Source organism: Scyliorhinus torazame, chromosome 15, assembly GCF_047496885.1.
Source record: "Scyliorhinus torazame isolate Kashiwa2021f chromosome 15, sScyTor2.1, whole genome shotgun sequence".
Classification (NCBI taxonomy): Eukaryota; Metazoa; Chordata; class Chondrichthyes; order Carcharhiniformes; family Scyliorhinidae; genus Scyliorhinus; species Scyliorhinus torazame.
In genome coordinates, this window is record NC_092721.1 from 162,622,694 (window position 1) to 162,643,449 (window position 20,756).

The 20,756-nt window shown below is 49.6% G+C and overlaps 1 protein-coding gene across 3 annotated transcripts in view; it reads left to right on the forward strand.

Annotated features, from left to right (window-relative positions):
- nbeaa (neurobeachin a) overlaps positions 1 to 20,756 on the forward strand; it is a 1,435,335-nt gene that overhangs the window by 1,294,435 nt on the left and 120,144 nt on the right. For all 3 annotated transcript variants that reach the window (XM_072477018.1, XM_072477016.1, XM_072477017.1), the window contains one exon: positions 7,569 to 7,721. In XM_072477018.1, the coding sequence (XP_072333119.1) occupies positions 7,569 to 7,721 (153 nt within the window). The remainder of the gene's footprint in view (positions 1 to 7,568; positions 7,722 to 20,756) is intronic.

Here is a 20,756-nt window from a genome sequence, read left to right on the forward strand (position 1 = left end):
TCCCTCTTGCCCTCCATATCCTTTGATCTCTTTTGGCCTGACTGTTATATCTAACTGCTTCTTGAAACCATACAATGTTTTGGACCCAACTACTTCCTGTGGTAACAAATTCCACAGGCTCACCACTCTCTGGGTAAAGAAATTTCTCTTCATCTCTGTCCTAAATCGTTGACCCCGTATCCTCAGATTGTGATCCCTGATTCTGGACACACCCACCAATGGGAACATCCTTCCTGCATCAACCCTGTCCAGTCCTGTTAGAATTTTATAGGTTTCTATGAGAGCCCCGCTCATTCTTCTGAACTCCAGTGAATATAATCCTACCAATTCAGTCTCTCCTCGTATGTCAGTACTGCCATCCCAGGAATCAGTCTGGTAAACCTTCGCTGCACTAGCTCTATAGCTAGAACAACCTTCCTCAGATAAGGAGACCAAAACTGCATCCAATATTCCAGGTGTGGCCTCACCAAGGCCCTGTACAATTGCAGCATGACATCCCCATTCCTGCACTCAAATCCTCTCGCAATGAAGGCCAGCATATCATTTGCCTTCTTTACTGCCTGTTGCACCTGCATGCTCACCTTCAATGACTGGTGTACGAGGACACCCAGGTCTTGTTGCATGTTCCCTCTCCTAATTTATAGCCATTCAGATAATTATCTGCCTTCTTGTTTTTGCTACCAAAGTGGATAACCTCACATTTATCCAAATTATACTGTATCTGCCATTCATTTGCCCACACACTCAACTTGTCCAAATCACACTGAAGGAACTCTGCACCCTCCTCACAGCACACCATCCCACCCAACTTGGTGTCTTATGCAAATTTGGAAATATGACATTTTGTTCCCTCATCTAAATCATTAACATATATTGTGAATAGCTGGGGTCCTAGCACCGATCCCTGCGGTACCCCACTAGTCATTGCCTGCCAATTTGAAAAATTGTTAATTCCTACTCTTTGTTTCCTGTCTGCCAACCAGTTTTCTACCCATCTCAATACACTCCCCTACAATCCCATGCCTTTAATTTTACACGCTAATCTTTTATGCAGGACTTTGTCAAAAGCTTTCTGAAAGTCCAAATACACCACATCCACTGGCTCCCCTTCATCAATTCTACGAGTTACATCCTCAAAGAATTCTAGTAGATTTGTCAAGCATGATTTTCCCTTCTCTGTCCAATCTTGCCACTGTTTTCAAGTGCTCTGCTATAAAATCTTTGATAATGGATTCTAGAATTTTCCCCACAATTGCTTACTGGTCAGGCTTACTGGTCTATAATTCCCTGCTTTCTCTTGACCTCCCTTTTTAAATAGTGGAGTTACATTAGCCACCCTCCAAACTACAGGAACTATTCCACTGTCTGTATGTGGAAGGGAAATTAATGAGTTGCCAATTTAGGAGCATGGTGGGAAATGCTTGACTATAGTTAACACTGCTTTTTAGCGAAAATGCTGAAATATTCTGGTCTTGGCCTTATTATGAAAACACATTGTCCTCTGAAAGATAACAAAATGTGTACTCGAATTGTTTTTAGCCAAGGGCAAGAACATACGTACTACGTATTTCAGCTTACGTACTTTCCAAGGTCTATTTAATATAAACATGGCTGTTTACTTCAAACTATAAAACATGCTGTCTTCAATCAAATCTCAGAGTGCAGTGCACTAGCTTTTGCAGCTGGAACATTCTCTCTCCGCAAATATATTTGTGTAAATAAATTTCCTTAAATCAAACCTCGAGGAATTTGTCTTTATTATGATTTCCACGACAAATTGCACCTCCTTCACTTGGGCTTTCCTTTACCACTTCAACAAACCCCACTGTCTTATCCTGTTTTACCACATCAGCCTTCCCAGTGCTTTTCTTCAACCACCAACACAGTGAAAACATTTGAAACTTTTCATTTCTTTTCCACCCTCCTGAATTCCTTTTTCTACAGGAATCCATCTGTTACGCTTTTACCTTAATCTTCTATTTACTTTTACTCCCCTGTTTTTTGTTTTGAGAGGGAGTCAGCTTCATTAGATTCCTATGCGGGACGATGTGTTTCCATCTGGCTGCTCTTATTTGGCATAATGTACCATCCGTCCAGTAAAAGTTGGGTGGGAGTGTGTTCGGTCAGAATTGTGATGGGGTTCAGTCCGGTAATATATGAAAAGTACTGAACTGCCCAGAAAACTGCGAGCAGGTGCCTCTCACAGGCTGAAAATCCCTGCTCCACAGCATCTAAAAGTCGGGAGGCGTAAGCTACGGGTCTGAACTGGTCGTGCCATTCCTGCAGGAGCACAGCCGAAAGGGTGCGGTCTGTGGTCGCTACCTCTATGGCGTAAGGGGAAAGCGGGTCTGGAACTTGTAGTGCGGGGGCTGCTATGAGTGCCTTTTTTAAAGAGTCCACAGCATCCGTATGCTGCGGAAGCCATTCCCAGGGGGCTCCCTTTAGGAGGTCTGAGAGGGGCGCTGCCTTGCTGGCGAAACCGTCAATGTGGTTTCGGCAGTAGCCAACCAGCCCTAAAAACGACCGGAGGGCTGAAACGTTCTGGGGAAGGGGCAATTGAGCAATCGAGTCAATTCTTTTATGGTCACTCTCGCGTTAACCGTGCGTGATAATTGTTACCAAATATACCACTTTTTCTTCCAAAATCTGGGCCTTTTTGGGTTGACTTTATAACCAATTGAATGTAACAATTCCAGGAGTTCGAACAGAAGCCCAATGTGCTCTTCCTTGGTGTCTGTTTGCAGTAGTAGGTCGTCTACATACTGTACCAGACATTCGGGGCGAGAGAATTTTGCTAATCCATTTGCCAGCTGTTGGTGGAAAATGGAGGGGGAGTTGTGGAATCCTTGAGGCAGGCATGTCCACGTGTACTGCTGTGCTTTAAAGGTGAAGGCAAATTTGTACTGGCACGCCTTTGCCAATGGAATGGACCAGAATCCATTACTGACGTCCAAAACCGTGAAGTAGCGGGAATTGAGTCCCTGCTTGAGCATGGTCTAGGGACTTGTTGCTACGGTGGGGGCTGCTGCGGGGGTGACTTTGTTGAGCTCCCGATAATCAATGGTCAGTCGCCATGATCCATCGGGCTTTCTCACTGGCCAAATCGGGGCATTATTAGTGGAGTCTACTGATCTAAGTACGCCCTGCTCTAATAAGCTCTCTATTACTTTTGAGATTTCTCCCTCTGCCTCTAGGGGAAATCCGTACTGTTTTGGGGGTCTAGGGTCAGGTCCTGTTACTTGTACGGAGCCAGTCATCCGTCCACAGTCGTGCTTGTGGGTCGCGAATGCTGCCCTGTTCTTTTGCAGGACTGCCCTAACCTGCTTGTCCGTACTGAGCGTGGTCGGGTTGAACCAAAATTCGCCTACGGCGCTAATTTTGTTCATATATTCGCCTATGTTGAGCGTTGCGGGGGCTCTAGCGGATTTTGCCATCTTCCAGACACACTGGTTCACTGGATCGAATGATAAGTTGTGGGAATTGATGAAATCAATTCCCAGAATGTGTTCTGCTGGGTGGGGTAGGTCTACTAAAACCACGGGGTGCTTGGTGGTGGTGATACCAATTTGAATGGGTGCAGGGGCTGTGATGTGTCCCTGCTGTGAGTGGCCTGTAAAGCCGCTGAGGGTGATTGTGGCTGTAGTGGGCCACGTGTCTTTTTGAAATAGAGTGGAGGAATTTATGGTGGTGCGGGACCCTCCTGTGTCCCAGAAAAATTCGATAGGCTGTCCCCGAATTTTCGCTGCAACTACGGGTCGTCCTTACCTATCCCAAAGGGTGTCACAGACGTGTACACGGGAGCCCGTACACTGTCAGTCCGTTCCGGTCAAGTCCATCTGATCCGAACGGGCGCTTACGCTATGGATGGGCTCTGTCTTTTTCTTACTCAGAGTGCCTGTCTGTTGGGCTCTCTGTGGCTTTTTAGGGGCATTGCACTCTTTGGCGAAATGTCCCAACTGTCCGCAGTTGTAACACTCTAATGACTTGGGTGGGGGGCTATTCTTTCCCTCATTTACCCAGGCGGGGTTGTAATGTGTTGCTTTTACTGCCTCCATGTCTGCGGCGGCCTGCTTTTCTTCGGTATTTTTAACTATGGGTTTACTCTGAACAGATTGCTCCCAAACGCGGGACAATCTTTTAACTACCCACTTCTCGTTATGGGCCTCCTCTGAGGGATCATAACTAGTACAGGCTTTCTGCCCTGCATCTGTGGCATGGGAGATAAGGGTGCGGGTCCATTTGGCCATGTTGGCTGGGGACAAATGGGCACGCTCTACGTTTCCGAAGACTGCTGCGAAGTGAATCCACAGGCGTCCAGCGAACGCTGTGGAGTGCTCAGATTTCTTCTGCCTGCATTTATTGAGGCCAGCTACGGGTTCACCGCGGTTATACCCGATCGCATCCAGGATCGCGGTATGCATTTCTGCAAGGGTGCCTCCTCCTACATTCTGTGGGTCGGGAAGGGCTGCTGCTACCGACGGATCTAAACTTAAAACCATGAGCTTTATATGCTCTCTCTCGTCCAGGCCGTACATGTTCGCCTGACGTCTAACTGTGGCAGAAATCGTGGGGGTCTGAGCTGGGGAGGAACGGTGTGATCTTCTCGCACGCGTCCCGTAATTGGGTCACTGTTAAGGGGGTGGAATATAGATATTCTGCATCGTCCGGTGTGGCTGTGCGGAGGGTGGTTACAGGGTTCATTGGAGCCTGAACTACCTGCTGTGTGGGGGGTTGGGATGCTTTTCTCTTTTGGGTCTTTCCCTGCGCACATGTTCCCTGAACATATCTCTGCGCTGTTTCTTGTAACTCTTCCCAATCAGGGCCGTCGTCCTGGTCTAACTATTCCCCAAAGGTTTCCTGAAAACCTTTCTGAACAGAAAGCAGTGATTGCAGCTCTGCAATCTGCTTCCGGCACTTTGCATGATCTATGATGCTCTGTCTTTGTTCTGTGGTGGCAGCGTGGAGTGCTCTTAATGCTGCTTTTAGATCGCTACACTGTTTCTGTAGCGTCTCTACCTGTTTTTCTGTCTCTCTTCTTACCAGGACTGCACGTTGCGTGTCCTGATAGGCCTTTTCATACTGCGACTGGAAACTGCTTAAATGCGGCAGACAAGACTGGTGACCCCGTTTGGCGTCAGCCACCTCTTCATCCTTTGCTGCCAATTTCCTCCTTAATTCTAAATTCTCTTTCTCAACTTTGCTTACATCGACTTTACTCGTCCAATGTAGGCCCTCAACTTCTTTGCGGAGCGTCTTGACGACCTCCTCTGTGCCTCGCAACTGTGCCAAACAGGACATGATTGCCATCGGCTTGCGAGCTTTTCCCAAGCTCTTTTTATGTATCTCGCTCAGGTTGTCCCACCAAGTATGCCCTATACTTCCGGGACCTGATTCCTCATTATCGCAGAAATCATTCCACAGGGGCCATCCTTTGCCCTTGAGATATTTCCGGATTTTCTCCTCCCAAATGGGACACTGTCCCACTCTACTGCTGCTGGTCGCTACGACCGCAAATTCCTCAGGGTTCATGAGGCGCTGCATTGCCTGCATGGCCATCTTATTCCTATCCGACTGCTTCTTCTAAATTTGGAACAGGGGGCTAAGGCGGTGTTGTAAATGCCGGTACGGCTTTCGCTACTTTCCAAAAATACAGACTTCCGACAGTTTTGACGCAACAAAAATCTATCAGTTTTACCTTATAGCCCTGTTAGTTACGCATGCATACACGCGCTTCCGAATTATGACTATTGATCAGAACTGCTTGAACACTTGTGGTTTTCTGTTTCCAATTGGGTTTCTAATTCAAATTTCTTGGGTTCTCCCGGAGTGGTTTTCCACTTCTAGATCAGGTCCCGTCAGGATGTCGCCAAAATGTTGCTCGTTTTAGCCTTAGTTTAATTGCTCTTATTCTGTCACCTTTGCTCTTGAGTCGCCAGGTATCTTTCTGATACCGCCACGTGGTTCAAGTCCGAGTAATGATTAATAATCCAACACACCGCTTAGTAAGAGTTAAATCAACGCTCATTTATTATATACAGCAATTAATACTTATACATTAATTCTACTTCTAAGCTACTTCCTACAACTAACAGGCCAATACTTAACTTTGGAAATGGCCCACCAGGTCAAGGAAACGAATGGCCTTTCGTATGGGTTCTGAGCCTGCGGGATTCAAAGCTGGTACAGGTCGATAGTCAAGAGTGTCTATCTGGTAGCGATCGTTGGAGTAAGACTTACGTTTCTTTCGGCTGTTGTTGGCGAGAGTGAAGAAGGGTGCAGCCGGGAGGACAAGGGTCGATTTGAACTTGGCCCCTATTCTTATAGTCCCCAGGGGCTTCCCGCCTCTCGGGGCGGACCTTGTACCTGGTTCCAAGTGATTGGACTTGGTCTCTTTGTGTCAGCTCCTGCTGGCGCCGAAAGGTCTGGGTTGGCTTTGTGTTTCTATTTTGTATCAGTTGTTCCCGGGGATTGCTGATTAATATGCAGATGGCTGGGGTGTCGCTATGTTGATGGCTGCAGGTATCGATTCGGTCTGGCTTCCCCAGAGGCGAATACACTGTTTTACCTGCAGCTGTCTGTTTGAGTCCTGTTGGCTGATTTTCCCATCAGCCTCTTCCGTTCGCCATTTTAAATCGGGGTTTGGCCATTCTAATCGGGAGTTAGCCATTTTACATGGCTAATCTTGATCTGTAAATCTTTTGTAAGTAAACACTAATACCAGGAAGAGCATTTACATTGAAAATATTGGGACGATTTTATAAACAATAGGTGGTCTAAGATTATTTATTATTGCCTGAATCTTGAAATTAGATGATAGCCTTGAAATCATGTTCAGGTATTAATTATTATTGATATAGCATCTTAATTGAAGCCTCATGCGTGGCAATGCACGCAGATTTGCGACCAAATGCAATATTCAATTCAAGCTGGCTGGACTCTGACGAGCGAAGGGCGGGGAAGAGGAGGAAGAGGAATATTGGGGATAAAGGAAAAAGATGACGATTAAGAGGGAATAGAGAAAATAGGAAGACAGTGAGGAGGTGGAACATGTCAGTCAAAATGCTGGGTGACAGGTCGAGATGAGCGAGGATACCTCGGCTGTAAAACTTTATCAGTGGCGGGGCGGGTTGAATGGGATGCAGATCCATAAGCTCCAGCAACCTATGAGGGGAAAACAAAGGAAATGAGGAAGAGCACAACGCTTCATTCCCTGAGGAAGAGGTAACACCGGGCCCATATTATTATTTAGTTACATCAGTGGCATGTTTTACATTGGAGATGGCGGGGGTTTATAATTGAGATTTGAAGTACAAAATTTACAGTGTAACACAATGTAACATATTATGCCTCATTGCACAAATCCATGCAGCAGGTAAGACAACTTGTGTGCTGTTTTGCATAATTGTTATAATTTTAATCATATCTAATCCTCAGACTTGGTGCTGAGCCCATCATTGCCTAAAAATAATGATAATTGTAATGAAGTTCGAGAAAGAAATCTTGAATTTTGTTTCTCAACAAATATGATTTTAAAAATATTTGTTTTCTTTTCTCTCTTTCTTAACCAGGAGTTAATCCCAGAATTCTACTATTTACCCGAAATGTTTGTGAACAGTAACAGCTATAACCTTGGAATCAGAGAAGATGGTACTGTTGTTTTTGATGTTGAGCTTCCAATTTGGGCAAAGAAGCCAGAGGATTTTGTCCGCATTAACAGGATGGTAAGAATGATATCTGATTCTTGTGAAATGACTGCTGCACTGGATAAACTGCAAGTAGCCGCTTTTCCAAACTGCATGTGGCTAGACATTTCCCAGAGACTTATTCATTTAACCTTATTAAAGCAGAGTATTCAATGCTAACATGATTTTTGTCTGACCTCTATGATGTCACCAAAGGACAGAGGCAGTGAATGTCCCAGATAATGTTACATGATTGTTGGGTTCATCAATCATAATTTACCAGCTTTAAAAAGCTTCTCACAGATGTGCATCTGCAGTATTACTCAGCCATTCAATCCCAGCAGGCTTTTGCCGGGTGGTAACCATAAATAGAACACATTCAGCTCGTTGTTCAAGTATACTAAAGATGCCATGTGAAGGCGAGTGAAGATAAGGGATTCTGGGATTATCGCTGTTCGTTTCAGTTTATCTTCCAATTTACAATGCTCTCACTTCCACTGTTTGCTCATAACAATTCAGATTTTCAACATGATACAAAATCTAACTATTCATCTTTACAAAAGAGCATTTTTAATAACATTTTTTTTTTGATCTGGTCAAAGAATTCTATGCGGTTACAGACAGACCAGGTTTTCATCTGAACTGAATTGGTGGCTATCTCCAAATAATGCAGTCCTTTGCGTGACTTGACTCTCTGTCAGCAGCATTCGGCTCGAGGTCAAAGTGCATTTGAACTGTGCTTGAAACTGGCAAAATGGAAAAAACAATTACCAAACAATTAAGTCTATTTAGAATATTCATTATCTCCAACAAAAATTATTTTTTATTGGTTACTGCGCCACTGACGAATTTTTCTTTGATTTAAAACAAAGTATTGTCAGGTGCCTTGCCCTGAAATTCACTAATCCCAAATTGAATGAAATATTTGTTTCTTTACAAATTTAACAATATAATTTTTTTAAATAATCTTTATTGTCGCAAGTGGGCTTACATTAACACTGCAATGAAGTTACTGTGAAAAGCACCCAGTCGCCACATTCCGGCGCCTGTTTGGGTACATAGAGGGAGAATTCTAATGTGGGCTACTGGAAGATGAGTTAGTCTAGTCCATTATATTTTACCATTAGTTTTCATGCATTTTCTCTTTGAGGCAGCTGTTCTTCCATGCTTATGTTTGCCTTGCAGATCCACATGATTATTTTTCAGGAGCAGAATCATGAGAGGAAGTATTATCCTAAAGTCACCTGTAGCACAGAATACTGGACACAAATATACTTTAACAGTTGCATACATTTAATGATAGATTAGTATTTCTATATTCTAAAAAGTAAATTCGCCGTAGTCCCAGATGACCGCAGGCTGCTTTCCCCTTTGAGGGGGAGAGCTGACTGGTGGTGATTTAACCTAAAGAACAGGCACACCTCAGGTGAGGAGCAAGGTTAAAAAGGCAGGGCCTTCATGAATAACCTTAGCCCGCATGGGAATTGAACCCGTGCTACTGGCCTTGAGGAAATGCTGCGTTTTAGAGATATTGGACTGGATTTTACATTTGTCCCGCTCAGTGTGTTTAATAACATGGGAGGTGGACAGACTCTGAAATCAGCAATCTAAAAAGCTCAATTGACCCGTGATTATTTAATTAAATATAGCGGATAGGCACCAATAATATTGCCTATACGATAACACAGTTGGCATGGGCAGTCGGGCGCAGTGGACAGGCTGTCTTTTTAAAAATATATTTTAAATGGGTAGGAAGAAAGTGGGAGGACTATCTTCAGGGGGTTCCCTTTACATATCAGGGTCAGCCCCTTAAGATAGTACCCCCACTACCTTTTTTCCAATTTGCCTTTCCGAACTGGCCAGCAGCTTCCAAGGATAGGAACTCCTCCCAATGAGGGACAGAAGTCCCACTGGCAGCCAATTTAGCTCCCTCGCAGCGCGTTTTGGCTGCAGAGGCAAACTGGTCCACACCAGCTTTGCTGAGTGTGGGGGAAAGCTGCCTGGCCCTGCAATACGATTCTGCCCATTTTTGAACTCAATTGCTGGGATGTGACATCACTGGGAACGTCAGCATTTGTTGCTCATCCCGAATTCCCCTTCAGAAGGTGGCGGTGAGTCACCTTCTTAAGCTGCAGCAGTCGATGTAGTGTCAGTACACCCACAGTACTTTTGGGAGGGTGTTCCAGATTTTTGGCCCAGTGACAGTGAATGAATGTATATACAGTTGCAGGATTCTGTGAGACTTAGAGGGGAACATGCAGGTGGTGCTGTTTCCATTGGTCTACTCCCCTTGTCCTTCTTAGCAACAGTGGTTGTGAGTTTGGAAGGTGCCATCAAAGGAACATGGTCCATTGCTGCAGTGCATCTTGTAGAAAATGTTCATCATTGTTGCCACTGTGCACTGGTAGTGGAAGGAATAAATGTTTAATGTAGTGGATGGAGTACCAACAAAGCATTAGCTAACTAAGTGCTGTTTAACTCAGTTGGCTAGACAGCTGGTTCGTGATACAGAGCAAGGCCAGCATCGTGGGTTCAATTCCCATACTGGCTGAGGTTATTCTCAACCTTGCCCCTCGCCTGAGGTGTGGTGATCCTCAGGTTAAATCACCACCAGTCAGCTCTCCCCCTCAAAGTAGAAAGCAACCCATGGGCCGGGATTCACCGCCGCATGATTCTCCGTTATGCCGGCGCCCGGGGGTTTCCCGATGGCGTGGGGCTGGCCCACAATGGGAAACCCCATTGACTGGCTGGCGTAACGGAGAATCCCGCCTGCCGGTCGGGGCAGAAATGTGGCGCAGCAGGGCGGAAAATCATTTGGGAGTGTGACAACTTTACACATCCCTTCAGGCAAAGGTGGACAAGCTTTGGGGAGTCAGGAGGTGAGTTACTGACCACATCCCCTGACCTCCTCCTGTAGCTCCTGTATTTAGATGACCTTTGAACTTTGTTCACTGTCGCAGTTTCAAATATATGGAACTCCCTCTAAAAGCATTGTAACATTTTCAGAAAAGTACTATGGGATCATTCAAATCCACTTAAACTACAGAGTGAACCTCTGTTTAACATCTCATGCATGCAGCAAGACTTGGACAACATTCAGGCTTCAGCTGATAAGTAACATTCACTGCGCATAACTTGAAGCATTTGCAACATCTTTCAGCTAGAAGTGCCGAGTGGATGATCCATCTCAACTGCCTCCTGTGGTCAAGATGCCATTCTACGACTTCCAGTTGTGGCTATGCACGTTTGGCAGCTCCTGCCAAGAACGGACTTTTGGGCCCTTTTGAGGCGCCCCAGCGGCACTTGTACGACGGTTCCCAGTGTGGGAAGGTGATAGTAAGGTTCCCCCAGCACTGTATGGAGTGGACCAGGAGTGGAGCGACCTAAAAAGTGGTTTTGGAGCAGCGAAGAGAGCGGGGGAGGAAAAGCAAGATGGCGGCAGGTGGAGATCAAGCAGCGTGGGCGCAGTGGGCGCGGGAGCAGCAAGAGTTCCTTAAAAACTGCTTTGCGGAGCTGAGAGCAGAAATGCTGGCGCCAATGAAGGTGTCGATCGAAAAGCTGGTGGAGGACTTCCGGGTGCGGCGATGACCAGCTGAGTCGCACGTTTCGGCAGCTCCCGGTGGAACGGACTTTTGGGCTCTTAATAAGAGCCCCAACGGCAATTTTAACGGCTAAAAGTACTGTGCGGTGAACCAGAAGGGAATCCCCCCTGGATACGGATGAAAAAAGGAGAGGAAGGTGGCCGGATTGCGGTGGATCCTTTAGAGCAGCGGCAAGGAAGGCAAGCAAAAACCAAGATGGCGTCGGAAGGTGGCAGTTTAATATGGGGGCCTGAACAACACGAGTTTTTGAAACGCTGCGTGGACGAACTCAAAAAGGAAATGAAGAAGGAGCTGTTGGCCCCGATATTGCAGGCGATCGAAGGGCTAAAGGAGGAGCAAAAGACCCAGGAGCGGGAGCTTCGGGTCGTGAAGGCAAAGGCTGCCGAGAATGAGGACGACATACAGGGCCTGGTGGTGAAGACGGAGATGCACGAGGCACACCATAAACGATGTGTGGAAAGGCTGGAGGCGCTGGAGAACAGCGCGAGGAGGAACAACCTAAGGATTCTTGGTCTTCCTGAAGGTGCGGAGGGAGCGGACGTCGGGGCATATGTGAGCACGATGCTGCACTCGTTAATGGGAGCGGAGGCCCCGGCGGGTCCGCTGGAGGTGGAGGGAGCATACCGAGTGATGGCGCGAGGACCGAGAGCAGGAGAAATTCCTAGAGCCATAGTGGTGAGATTCCTCCGTTTTAAGGATAGAGAGATGGTCCTTAGATGGGCAAAGAAAACTCGGAGCAGTAAGTGGGAGAACGCGGTGATCCGCGTATACCAAGACTGGAGTGCGGAGGTGGCGAGAAGGAGGGCGAGCTTTAATCGGGCCAAGCCGGTGCTTCACAAAAAGAAGATAAAATTCGGAATGCTGCAACCGGCAAGACTGTGGGTCACATATCAAGGGAGGCACCACTACTTTGAGACGGCGGATGAGGCGTGGACTTTTATCGTGGAAGAAAAATTGGAATGAGCGGGTTATTAAAAAAAGAACGTTTGAAACAAAGTGGTGGGGCGAGTATGGGGGGCGAAGAGGGGGGTAAAAAGGGGGGAAAGAGGAGTTTTATGTTATTAATCCTGCGATGTGGTAACTTTTCTCTCTTCCACAGGAGGTGGTGGGGGGAGGAAAGGAGGTGGAGGAGATGGGGCGTTGGCCATTGGGGGCGGGGCCAAGGGGGAAGCGCGGGCTCGGTTCCCGCGCTATGATAATCATGGCGGGACTAGGGAAGCAGGAAGGAGGGGGCGTCACACGGTGCGAGCCGAGGTCGGCCAGAGTTTGCTGACTTTTGGGAGCAACATGGGGGGTGTAACTACGCTAGTGGGGGATCTAGCGGGGGGGGGGGGGTGGTGGGAGGGGGGAATTATTGGGCTGCTGCTGCTGGGGAGAGGGGGGAGCTGGTATGGGGTGGGATGGGCGGGGGGCACTGCCTGGGGGGGACACAGCTGCGTGGGAACCGGGTGAGGAGCTGGAAAAAGGGGATGGCTAATCGACAAGGGAGGGGGGGTAAAAAGCCCCCCAACCCGGCTGATCACGTGGAACGTGAGAGGGCTGAACGGGCCGATAAAGAGGGCACGGGTACTTGCACACCTTAAGAAACTTAAGGCAGACGTGGTTATGTTACAGGAAACGCACTTGAAACTGATAGACCAGGTGAGACTACGCAAAGGTTGGGTGGGGCAGGTGTTCCATTCGGGGCTAGATGCGAAAAACAGGGGGGTGGCTATATTAGTGGGGAAGCGGGTAATGTTTGAGGCAAAGACTATAGTGGCGGATAGCGGAGGCAGATACGTGATGGTGAGTGGCAAACTACAGGGGGAGACGGTGGTTTTGTTAAACGTATATGCCCCGAACTGGGATGATGCCAATTTTATGAGGCGTATGCTAGGACGTATCCCGGACCTAGAGGTGGGAAAGTTGGTAATGGGGGGAGATTTCAATACGGTGTTGGAACCAGGGCTGGACAGGTCGAGGTCCAGGACTGGAAGGAGGCCGGCAGCAGCCAAGGTGCTTAAAGATTTTATGGAGCAGATGGGAGGAGTAGACCCGTGGAGATTTAGCAGACCTAGGAGTAAGGAGTTTTCGTTTTTCTCCTATGTCCACAAAGTCTATTCGCGAACAGACTTTTTTGTTTTGGGAAGGGCGTTGATCCCGAAGGTGAGGGGAACGGAGTATACGGCTATAGCCATTTCGGATCACGCTCCACATTGGGTGGACTTGGAGATAGGGGAGGAAACAGAAGGGCGCCCACCCTGGAGAATGGACATGGGACTAATGGCAGATGAGGGTGTATGTCTTAGGGTGAGGGGGTGCATTGAAAAGTACTTGGAACTCAATGATAATGGAGAGGTCCAGGTGGGAGTGGTCTGGGAGGCGCTGAAGGCAGTGGTTAGAGGGGAGCTGATATCAATAAGGGCACATAAAGGAAAGCAGGAGAGTAGGGAACGGGAGCGGTTGCTGCAAGAACTTCTGAGGGTGGACAGGCAATATGCGGAGGCACCGGAGGAGGGACTGTACAGGGAAAGGCAAAGGCTACACGTAGAATTTGACTTGCTGACAACGGGTACTGCAGAGGCACAGTGGAGGAAGGCACAGGGTGTACAGTATGAATATGGGGAGAAGGCGAGCAGGTTGCTGGCCCACCAATTGAGGAAAAGGGGAGCAGCGAGGGAAATAGGGGGAGTGAGGGATGAGGAAGGAGAGATGGAGCGGGGAGCGGAGAGAGTGAATGGAGTGTTCAAGGCATTTTATAAAAAATTATACGAAGCTCAACCCCCGGATGGGAGGGAGAGAATTATGGGCTTTCTGGACCGGCTGGAATTTCCCAAGGTCGAGGAGCAGGAAAGGGTGGGACTGGGAGCACAGATTGAAATAGAGGAAGTAGTGAAAGGAATTAGGAGCATGCAGGCGGGGAAGGCTCCGGGACCGGATGGATTCCCAGTTGAATTTTACAGGAAATATGTGGACTTGCTCGCCCCGCTACTGATGAGGACCTTTAATGAGGCAAAGGAAAGGGGACAGCTGCCCCCGACTATGTCTGAGGCAACGATATCGCTTCTCCTAAAGAAGGAAAAGGACCCGCTGCAATGCGGGTCCTGTAGACCTATTTCCCTCCTAAATGTAGACACTAAGATTCTGGCCAAGGTAATGGCAATGAGGATAGAGGATTGTGTCCCGAGGGTGGTCCATGAGGACCAAACTGGGTTTGTGAAGGGGAGACAGCTGAATACGAATATATGGAGGCTGCTAGGGGTAATGATGATGCCCCCACCAGAGGAGGAAGCGGAGATAGTGGTGGCGATGGATGCCGAGAAAGCATTTGATAGAGTGGAGTGGGATTATCTGTGGGAGGTGCTGAGGAGATTTGGTTTTGGAGATGAATATGTTGGATGGGTGCAGCTGTTGTATAGGGCCCCAGTGGCGAGTGTGGTCACAAATGGATGGGTTTCTGCATACTTTCGGCTCCATAGAGGGACAAGGCAGGGATGCCCTCTGTCCCCATTATTGTTTGCACTGGCGATTGAGCCCATGGCAATAGCATTGAGGGGTTCCAAGAAGTGGAGGGGAGTACTTAGAGGAGGAGAAGAACACCGGGTATCTCTGTATGCGGATGATTTGTTGTTATATGTAGCGGACCCAGCGGAGGGGATGCCAGAGATAATGCGGACACTTCGGGAGTTTGGAGAATTCTCAGGATATAAACTGAACATGGGGAAAAGTGAGTTGTTTGTGGTGCATCCAGGGGAGCAGAGCAGAGAAATAGAGGACTTTCCGCTGAGGAAGGTAACAAGGGACATTCGTTACTTGGGGATCCAGATAGCCAAGAATTGGGGTACATTGCATAGGTTAAATTTAACGCGATTGGTGGAACAAATGGAGGAGGACTTCAAGAGATGGGACATGGTATCCCTGTCACTGGCAGGGAGGGTGCAGGCGGTTAAAATGGTAGTCCTCCCGAGATTTCTCTTTGTGTTTCAGTGCCTCCCGGTGGTGATCACGAAGGCTTTTTTCAAAAGGATCGAAAAGAGTATCATGAGTTTTGTGTGGGCCGGGAAGACCCCGAGAGTGAGGAAGGGATTCTTACAGCGTAGTAGGGATAGGGAGGGGCTGGCACGACCGAGCCTAAGTGAGTACTACTGGGCCGCCAATATCTCAATGGTGAGTAAGTGGATGGGAGAAGAGGAGGGAGCGGCGTGGAAGAGATTGGAGAGGGCGTCCCGTAGGGGGACTAGCCTACAAGCTATGGTGACGGCCCCATTGCCGTTCTCACCGAAGAAATACACCACAAGCCCGGTGGTGGTGGCGACTTTGAAAATTTGGGGACAGTAGAGACGGCATAGGGGAAAGACGGGAGCCTTGGTGGGGTCCCCGATAAGAAATAACCATAGGTTTGCCCCGGGGAGAATGGATGGGGGATTTGGAATATGGCAAAGAGCAGGAGTAACGCAACTGAAAGATCCGTTTGTGGATGGGAAGTTTGCAAGTCTGGGAGCGCTGACCGAGAAATATGGGCTGCCCCAAGGGAATGCATTCCGGTATATGCAACTGAGGGCTTTTGCGAGGCAACAGGTGAGGGAATTCCCGCAGCTCCCGACGCATGAGGTGCAGGACAGAGTGATCTCAAAGACATGGGTGGGGGACGGTAAGGTGTCAGATATATATAGGGAAATGAGGGACGAGGGGGAGATTATGGTAGATGAGCTGAAAGGGAAATGGGAAGAAGAGCTGGGGGAGGAGATTGAGGAGGGGCTGTGGGCGGATGCCCTAAGTAGGGTAAACTCATCGTCCTCATGTGCCAGGCTAAGCCTGATTCAATTTAAGGTGTTACACAGGGCGCATATGACTGGAGCACGGCTCAGTAAATTTTTTTGGGTAGAGGATAGGTGTGCGAGATGCTCGAGAAGCCCAGCGAATCACACCCACATGTTCTGGTCATGTCCGGCACTACAGGGGTTCTGGGTGGGGGTGACAAAGGTGCTTTCGAAAGTAGTGGGGGTCCAGGTCGAACCAAGCTTGGGGTTGGTTATATTTGGGGTTGCACAAGAACCGGGAGTACAGGAGGCGAGAGAGGCCGATGTTTTGGCCTTTGCGTCCCTAGTAGCCCGGCGCAGAATACTGTTGATGTGGAAGGAAGCCAAGCCCCCGGGGGTGGAGACCTGGATAAATGACATGGCAGGGTTTATAAAGCTGGAACGGATTAAGTTTGTCCTAAGGGGATCGGCTCAAGGGTTCACCAGGCGGTGGCAACCGTTCGTCGAATACCTCACAGAAAGATAGAGGGAATGGAAAAGAAGAAGGTAGCAGCAGCAGCCCAGTGGGGGGGGGGGGGGGGGGGGGGGGGGGAGGTGGGGGGGGGGAGGAACCAGAAGGACTCTCAGGGTTGTTAATATATATGTATAATATGTATAGGTCGTTGCTATAAATAATTGTATATTGGACTGTTAAATCATATTTTTGGAGAGTGTTTATCTGAGACTAGGCAGTTGCCATTTAGTTTTAGTTTTCGTTTTTGTTATATATTATTTATTCTTTGTTTATAAAACAGGTCATTGTTATTTATACTGTTATATTATTGTGTAAAGGATACACAATGTACTGTGATGGTTGACCAAAAATGTTCAATAAAATATTTACAAAAAAAAAAGAAAAGCTGGTGGAGACCCAGAAGGCCCAAGGGGCGGCGATTCGACAGGTGCGGCAGAAGGCCTCAGAGAATGAGGACGAGATATTGGGCCTGGCGGTGAAGGTGTAGGCACACGAGGAGCTACACAAGAAGTGGCAGGAGAAGTTTGAGGACCTGGAGAACAGGTCGAGGAGGAAGAATCTTTGGATTCTGGGTCTCCCTGAAGGAGTGGAGTGGTCCGATGCTGGGGCATATGTAGTTACAGTGCTCAACACACTGATGGGTGCAGGAGCTTTCCCGAGGCCCCTGGAGCTGGTTGGGGCTTATCAAGTCCTGGCAAGGAGGCCTAAAGCCAACGAGCCGCCAAGTGCTGTCGTGGTGAGGTTCCACCGCTTTATGGACAGAGAGTGCGTCCTGAGATGGGCGAAGAAAGAACGGAGCAGCAGGTGGGAGAATACGGAGATCCGAGTCTACCAGGACTGGAGTGCGGAGGTGGCCAAGAAGAGGGCTGGTTTTAATCGGGCCAAGGTGGTTCTCCATTGGAAGGGGGTGAAGTTTGGAATGCTGCAGCCAGCGCGATTGTGGGTCACGTTTCAGGACCGTCACCACTATTTTGAGGCGCCAGATGAGGCGTGGACCTTTATTCAGACTGAAAAGCTGGACTCGAACTGAGGGTTTGTTGTGGGGGGGGTGTTTACTGTATTTTGGGGGTGTTCTTCTTCTGGTTTCAGTTTGGGAAGCGAGGAAATGGGAAGGGGTGAGTGGATATGATGTGGGGGCTGTGTGAGAGTGTGGGCGCCGGTACTGTAGGGGCAGGTCCCCGCTGATGAAGGGGGGGTTGGAAGCCCGGGGTTGGGGAGCTGGGGCGAGGTCACAGAAGAAGGAGCTGCGCCAAGAGGGTGGGGCTGGCTCGGATGGAAAGTGCAGGCTTTTTCCCGTGCTAAGGAAGGGAGGGGCGGGGTCTGGGGGGGAAGGCTGGTGCTGGAGGAGAGCGCACATTGATCGACAGGGGGAGGTGGAGGGATTCCCACACTGGGGGGTCGTTGGGATGGCGGGAGTGGCCGGGGTGAGCAGGAGTCAGCTGACTTACGGGAGTGTAATGGGGGGAGCAAAATGGCTGGGCGGTGATCTGGCTTGGGAGGCGGTGGGGGGGGGGGGCGGGAGAGAGAGAACTGGGTTGCTGCTGTATTGGCCAGAGTGGAGCTGGAGGTAGAAGAGGGAGTCGGGGTGGGGGTCCGCCGCCTGGGGTACTAGAGGGTGCGGGAGGCACGGGCACGTGGCTGGCCTAAAAATGTGGATGGCTAGTCGGCAGGGGGAGGGGGGCGGGTAGCCCCCTGAACCGGCTGATAACATGGAATGTGAGGGGCCTGAATGGCCGGTCAAAAGGGCCCGGGCGTTCGCGCACTTAAAGGGACTGAAGGCAGATGTGATCATGCTCCAGGAGACACACTTGAAGGTGGCAGATCAGGTCAGGCTGAGAAAGGGATGGGTAGGGCAGGTCTTTCACTCGGGGCTGGATGCGAAGAATAGAGGGGTTGCGATACTGGTGGAGAAGCGGGTGTCGTTTGAGGCGCTGAATATTATGGCGGATAATGGAGGTCGATACGTGATGGTGAGTGGTAGGTTGCAGGGGACACGGGTGGTACTGGTGAACATACATGCCCCGAATTGGGATGATGCCGGATTTATGAAACATATGTTGGGTCGGATCCCGGATCTGGAGGCAGGGAGCTTGATATTGGGGGGGGACTTCAACACGGTGCTGGACCCAGCACTGGTCCGTTCCAGGTCCAGGACGGGTAAGAGGCCGGCTGCGGCCAAGATGCTCAGGGGGTTTATGGACCAGATGGGGGGAGTGACTCCGTGGAGGTTTGCCAGGCCGGTGGCCAGAGAATTTTCTTTTTTCTCCAATGTCCATAAAGCCTATTCCCGGATAGATTTCTTTATAATGAGTAGTGCACTAATCCCGAAAGTGGAGGGAACGGAATATGCGGCTATAGCCATCTCGGATCACGCCCCGCCTTGGGTGGAGCTGGAGTTGGGGGAGGAGAGGGACCAGCGACCGTTGTGGCGCCTCAATGTGGGACTGTTGGCACATGGGGAGGTGTGTGGGCGGATCCGGGGGTGTATTCAAAGATACATGGAGGCCAACGACAATGGGGAGGTGCAGGTGGGGGTAGTCTGGGAGGCTCTGAAGGCGGTGGTTTTGGGGGAGCTAATTTCCATTCGGGCCCATAGGGAGAATAGAGAGAGGAAGGAGAGGGAGAGATTGGTGGGGGAGATATTAAGGGTGGACAAGAGCTATGCAGAGGCCCCCGAGGAGGGGCTGCTTAGGGAGCGACGAAACCTCCAAATGGAATTTGATCTATTGACCACGGGAAAAGCAGAGGCGCGGTGGAGGAAAATGCAGGGGGCGGTATATGAGTATGGGGAGAAGGCGAGCCGGATGCTGGCACATTAGCTTCGTAAGAGGGAGGCAGCGAGGGAGATTGGTGGAATTAGAGATAGAGGGGGGAATCTGGTGCGGAGTGCGGTGAGAATAAACAAGGTATTTAGGGACTTCTATGAGGATCTGTATAGGTCTGAGCCCCCGGAGTGGGGGGAGGGGATGTGGCGATTCTTGGACCAACTGAGGTTCCCGAGGGTTGGGGAGGAGCAGGTGGCTGGTTTGGGGGCGCCGATTGGGCTGGAGGAGCTGGTTAAAGGATTGGGGAGCATGCAGGCGGGGAAGGCCCCAGGACCGGACGGGTTGAATTTTACAGAAAGTATGCGGACCTGCTGTGCCCGTTGCAGGTGAGAACTTTTAATGAGACGAGGGAGGAGGGGACCCTGCCCCCGACAATGTCCCGGGCGCTGATATCGTTGATTTTGAAGCGGGATAAGGATCCATTGCAATGTGGATCGTATAGGCCGATTTTGCTCCTCAATTTAGACGCTAAGCTGTTGGCGAAGTTGCTGGCTACGAGGATTGAGGACTGTGTCACGGAGGTGATCCATGAGGACCAGACGGGGTTTGTGTAGGGCAGGCAGTTAAACACAAATGTGTGGAGGCTCTTAAATGTGATCATGATGCCCTCGGTGGAGGGGGAAGTGGCGGCTATGGACGCGGAGAAGGCCTTTGATCGGGTGGAGTGGGAGTATTTCTGGGAAGTGCTTGGGAGGTTTGGGTTCGGGGAAGGGTTCATAAGATCGGTCAGGCTGTTATATAGGGCCCCAGTGGCGAGTGTGGCTACGAACCGGCGGAGGTCGGAGAACTTTAGATTGCACCGCGGGACGAGGCAGGGGTGCCCCTTATCCCCCTTGTTGTTTGCACTGGCAATTGAACCTCTGGCCATGGCACTGAGGGAGTCTAGGAACTGGAGGGGATTGGTCCGGTGGGAGGCGGAACACTGGGTGTCATTATATGCTGATGACCTGTTGTTATATGTTGCAGACCCAGTGGAGGGGATGGCGGAAGTTATGCGGATCCTTAGGGAGTTTGGGGACTTCTCGGGCTATAAACTGAACGTGGGGAAGAGTGAGCTCTTTGTGGTGCATGCGGGGGACCAGGGAAGGAGGATAGACGAGCTACCGCTGAAGAGGGCGGAGAGGAGCTTCCGATACCTGGGGATCCAGGTAGCTAGGAGCTGGGGGGCCCTGCACAAGCTCAATTTGACACGATTGGTGGAACAGATGGAGGAGGACTTCAAGAGATGGGATATGCTGCCACTCTCCCTGGCGGGTAGGGTGCAGTCGGTCAAGATGACGGTCCTCCCGAGGTTCCTGTTTGTGTTCCAGTGCCTGCCCATCCTAATCCCCAAGGCTTTTTTTAAACGGGTAAGCAGGAGTATTATGGGATTTGTATGGGCGAATAAGACCCCG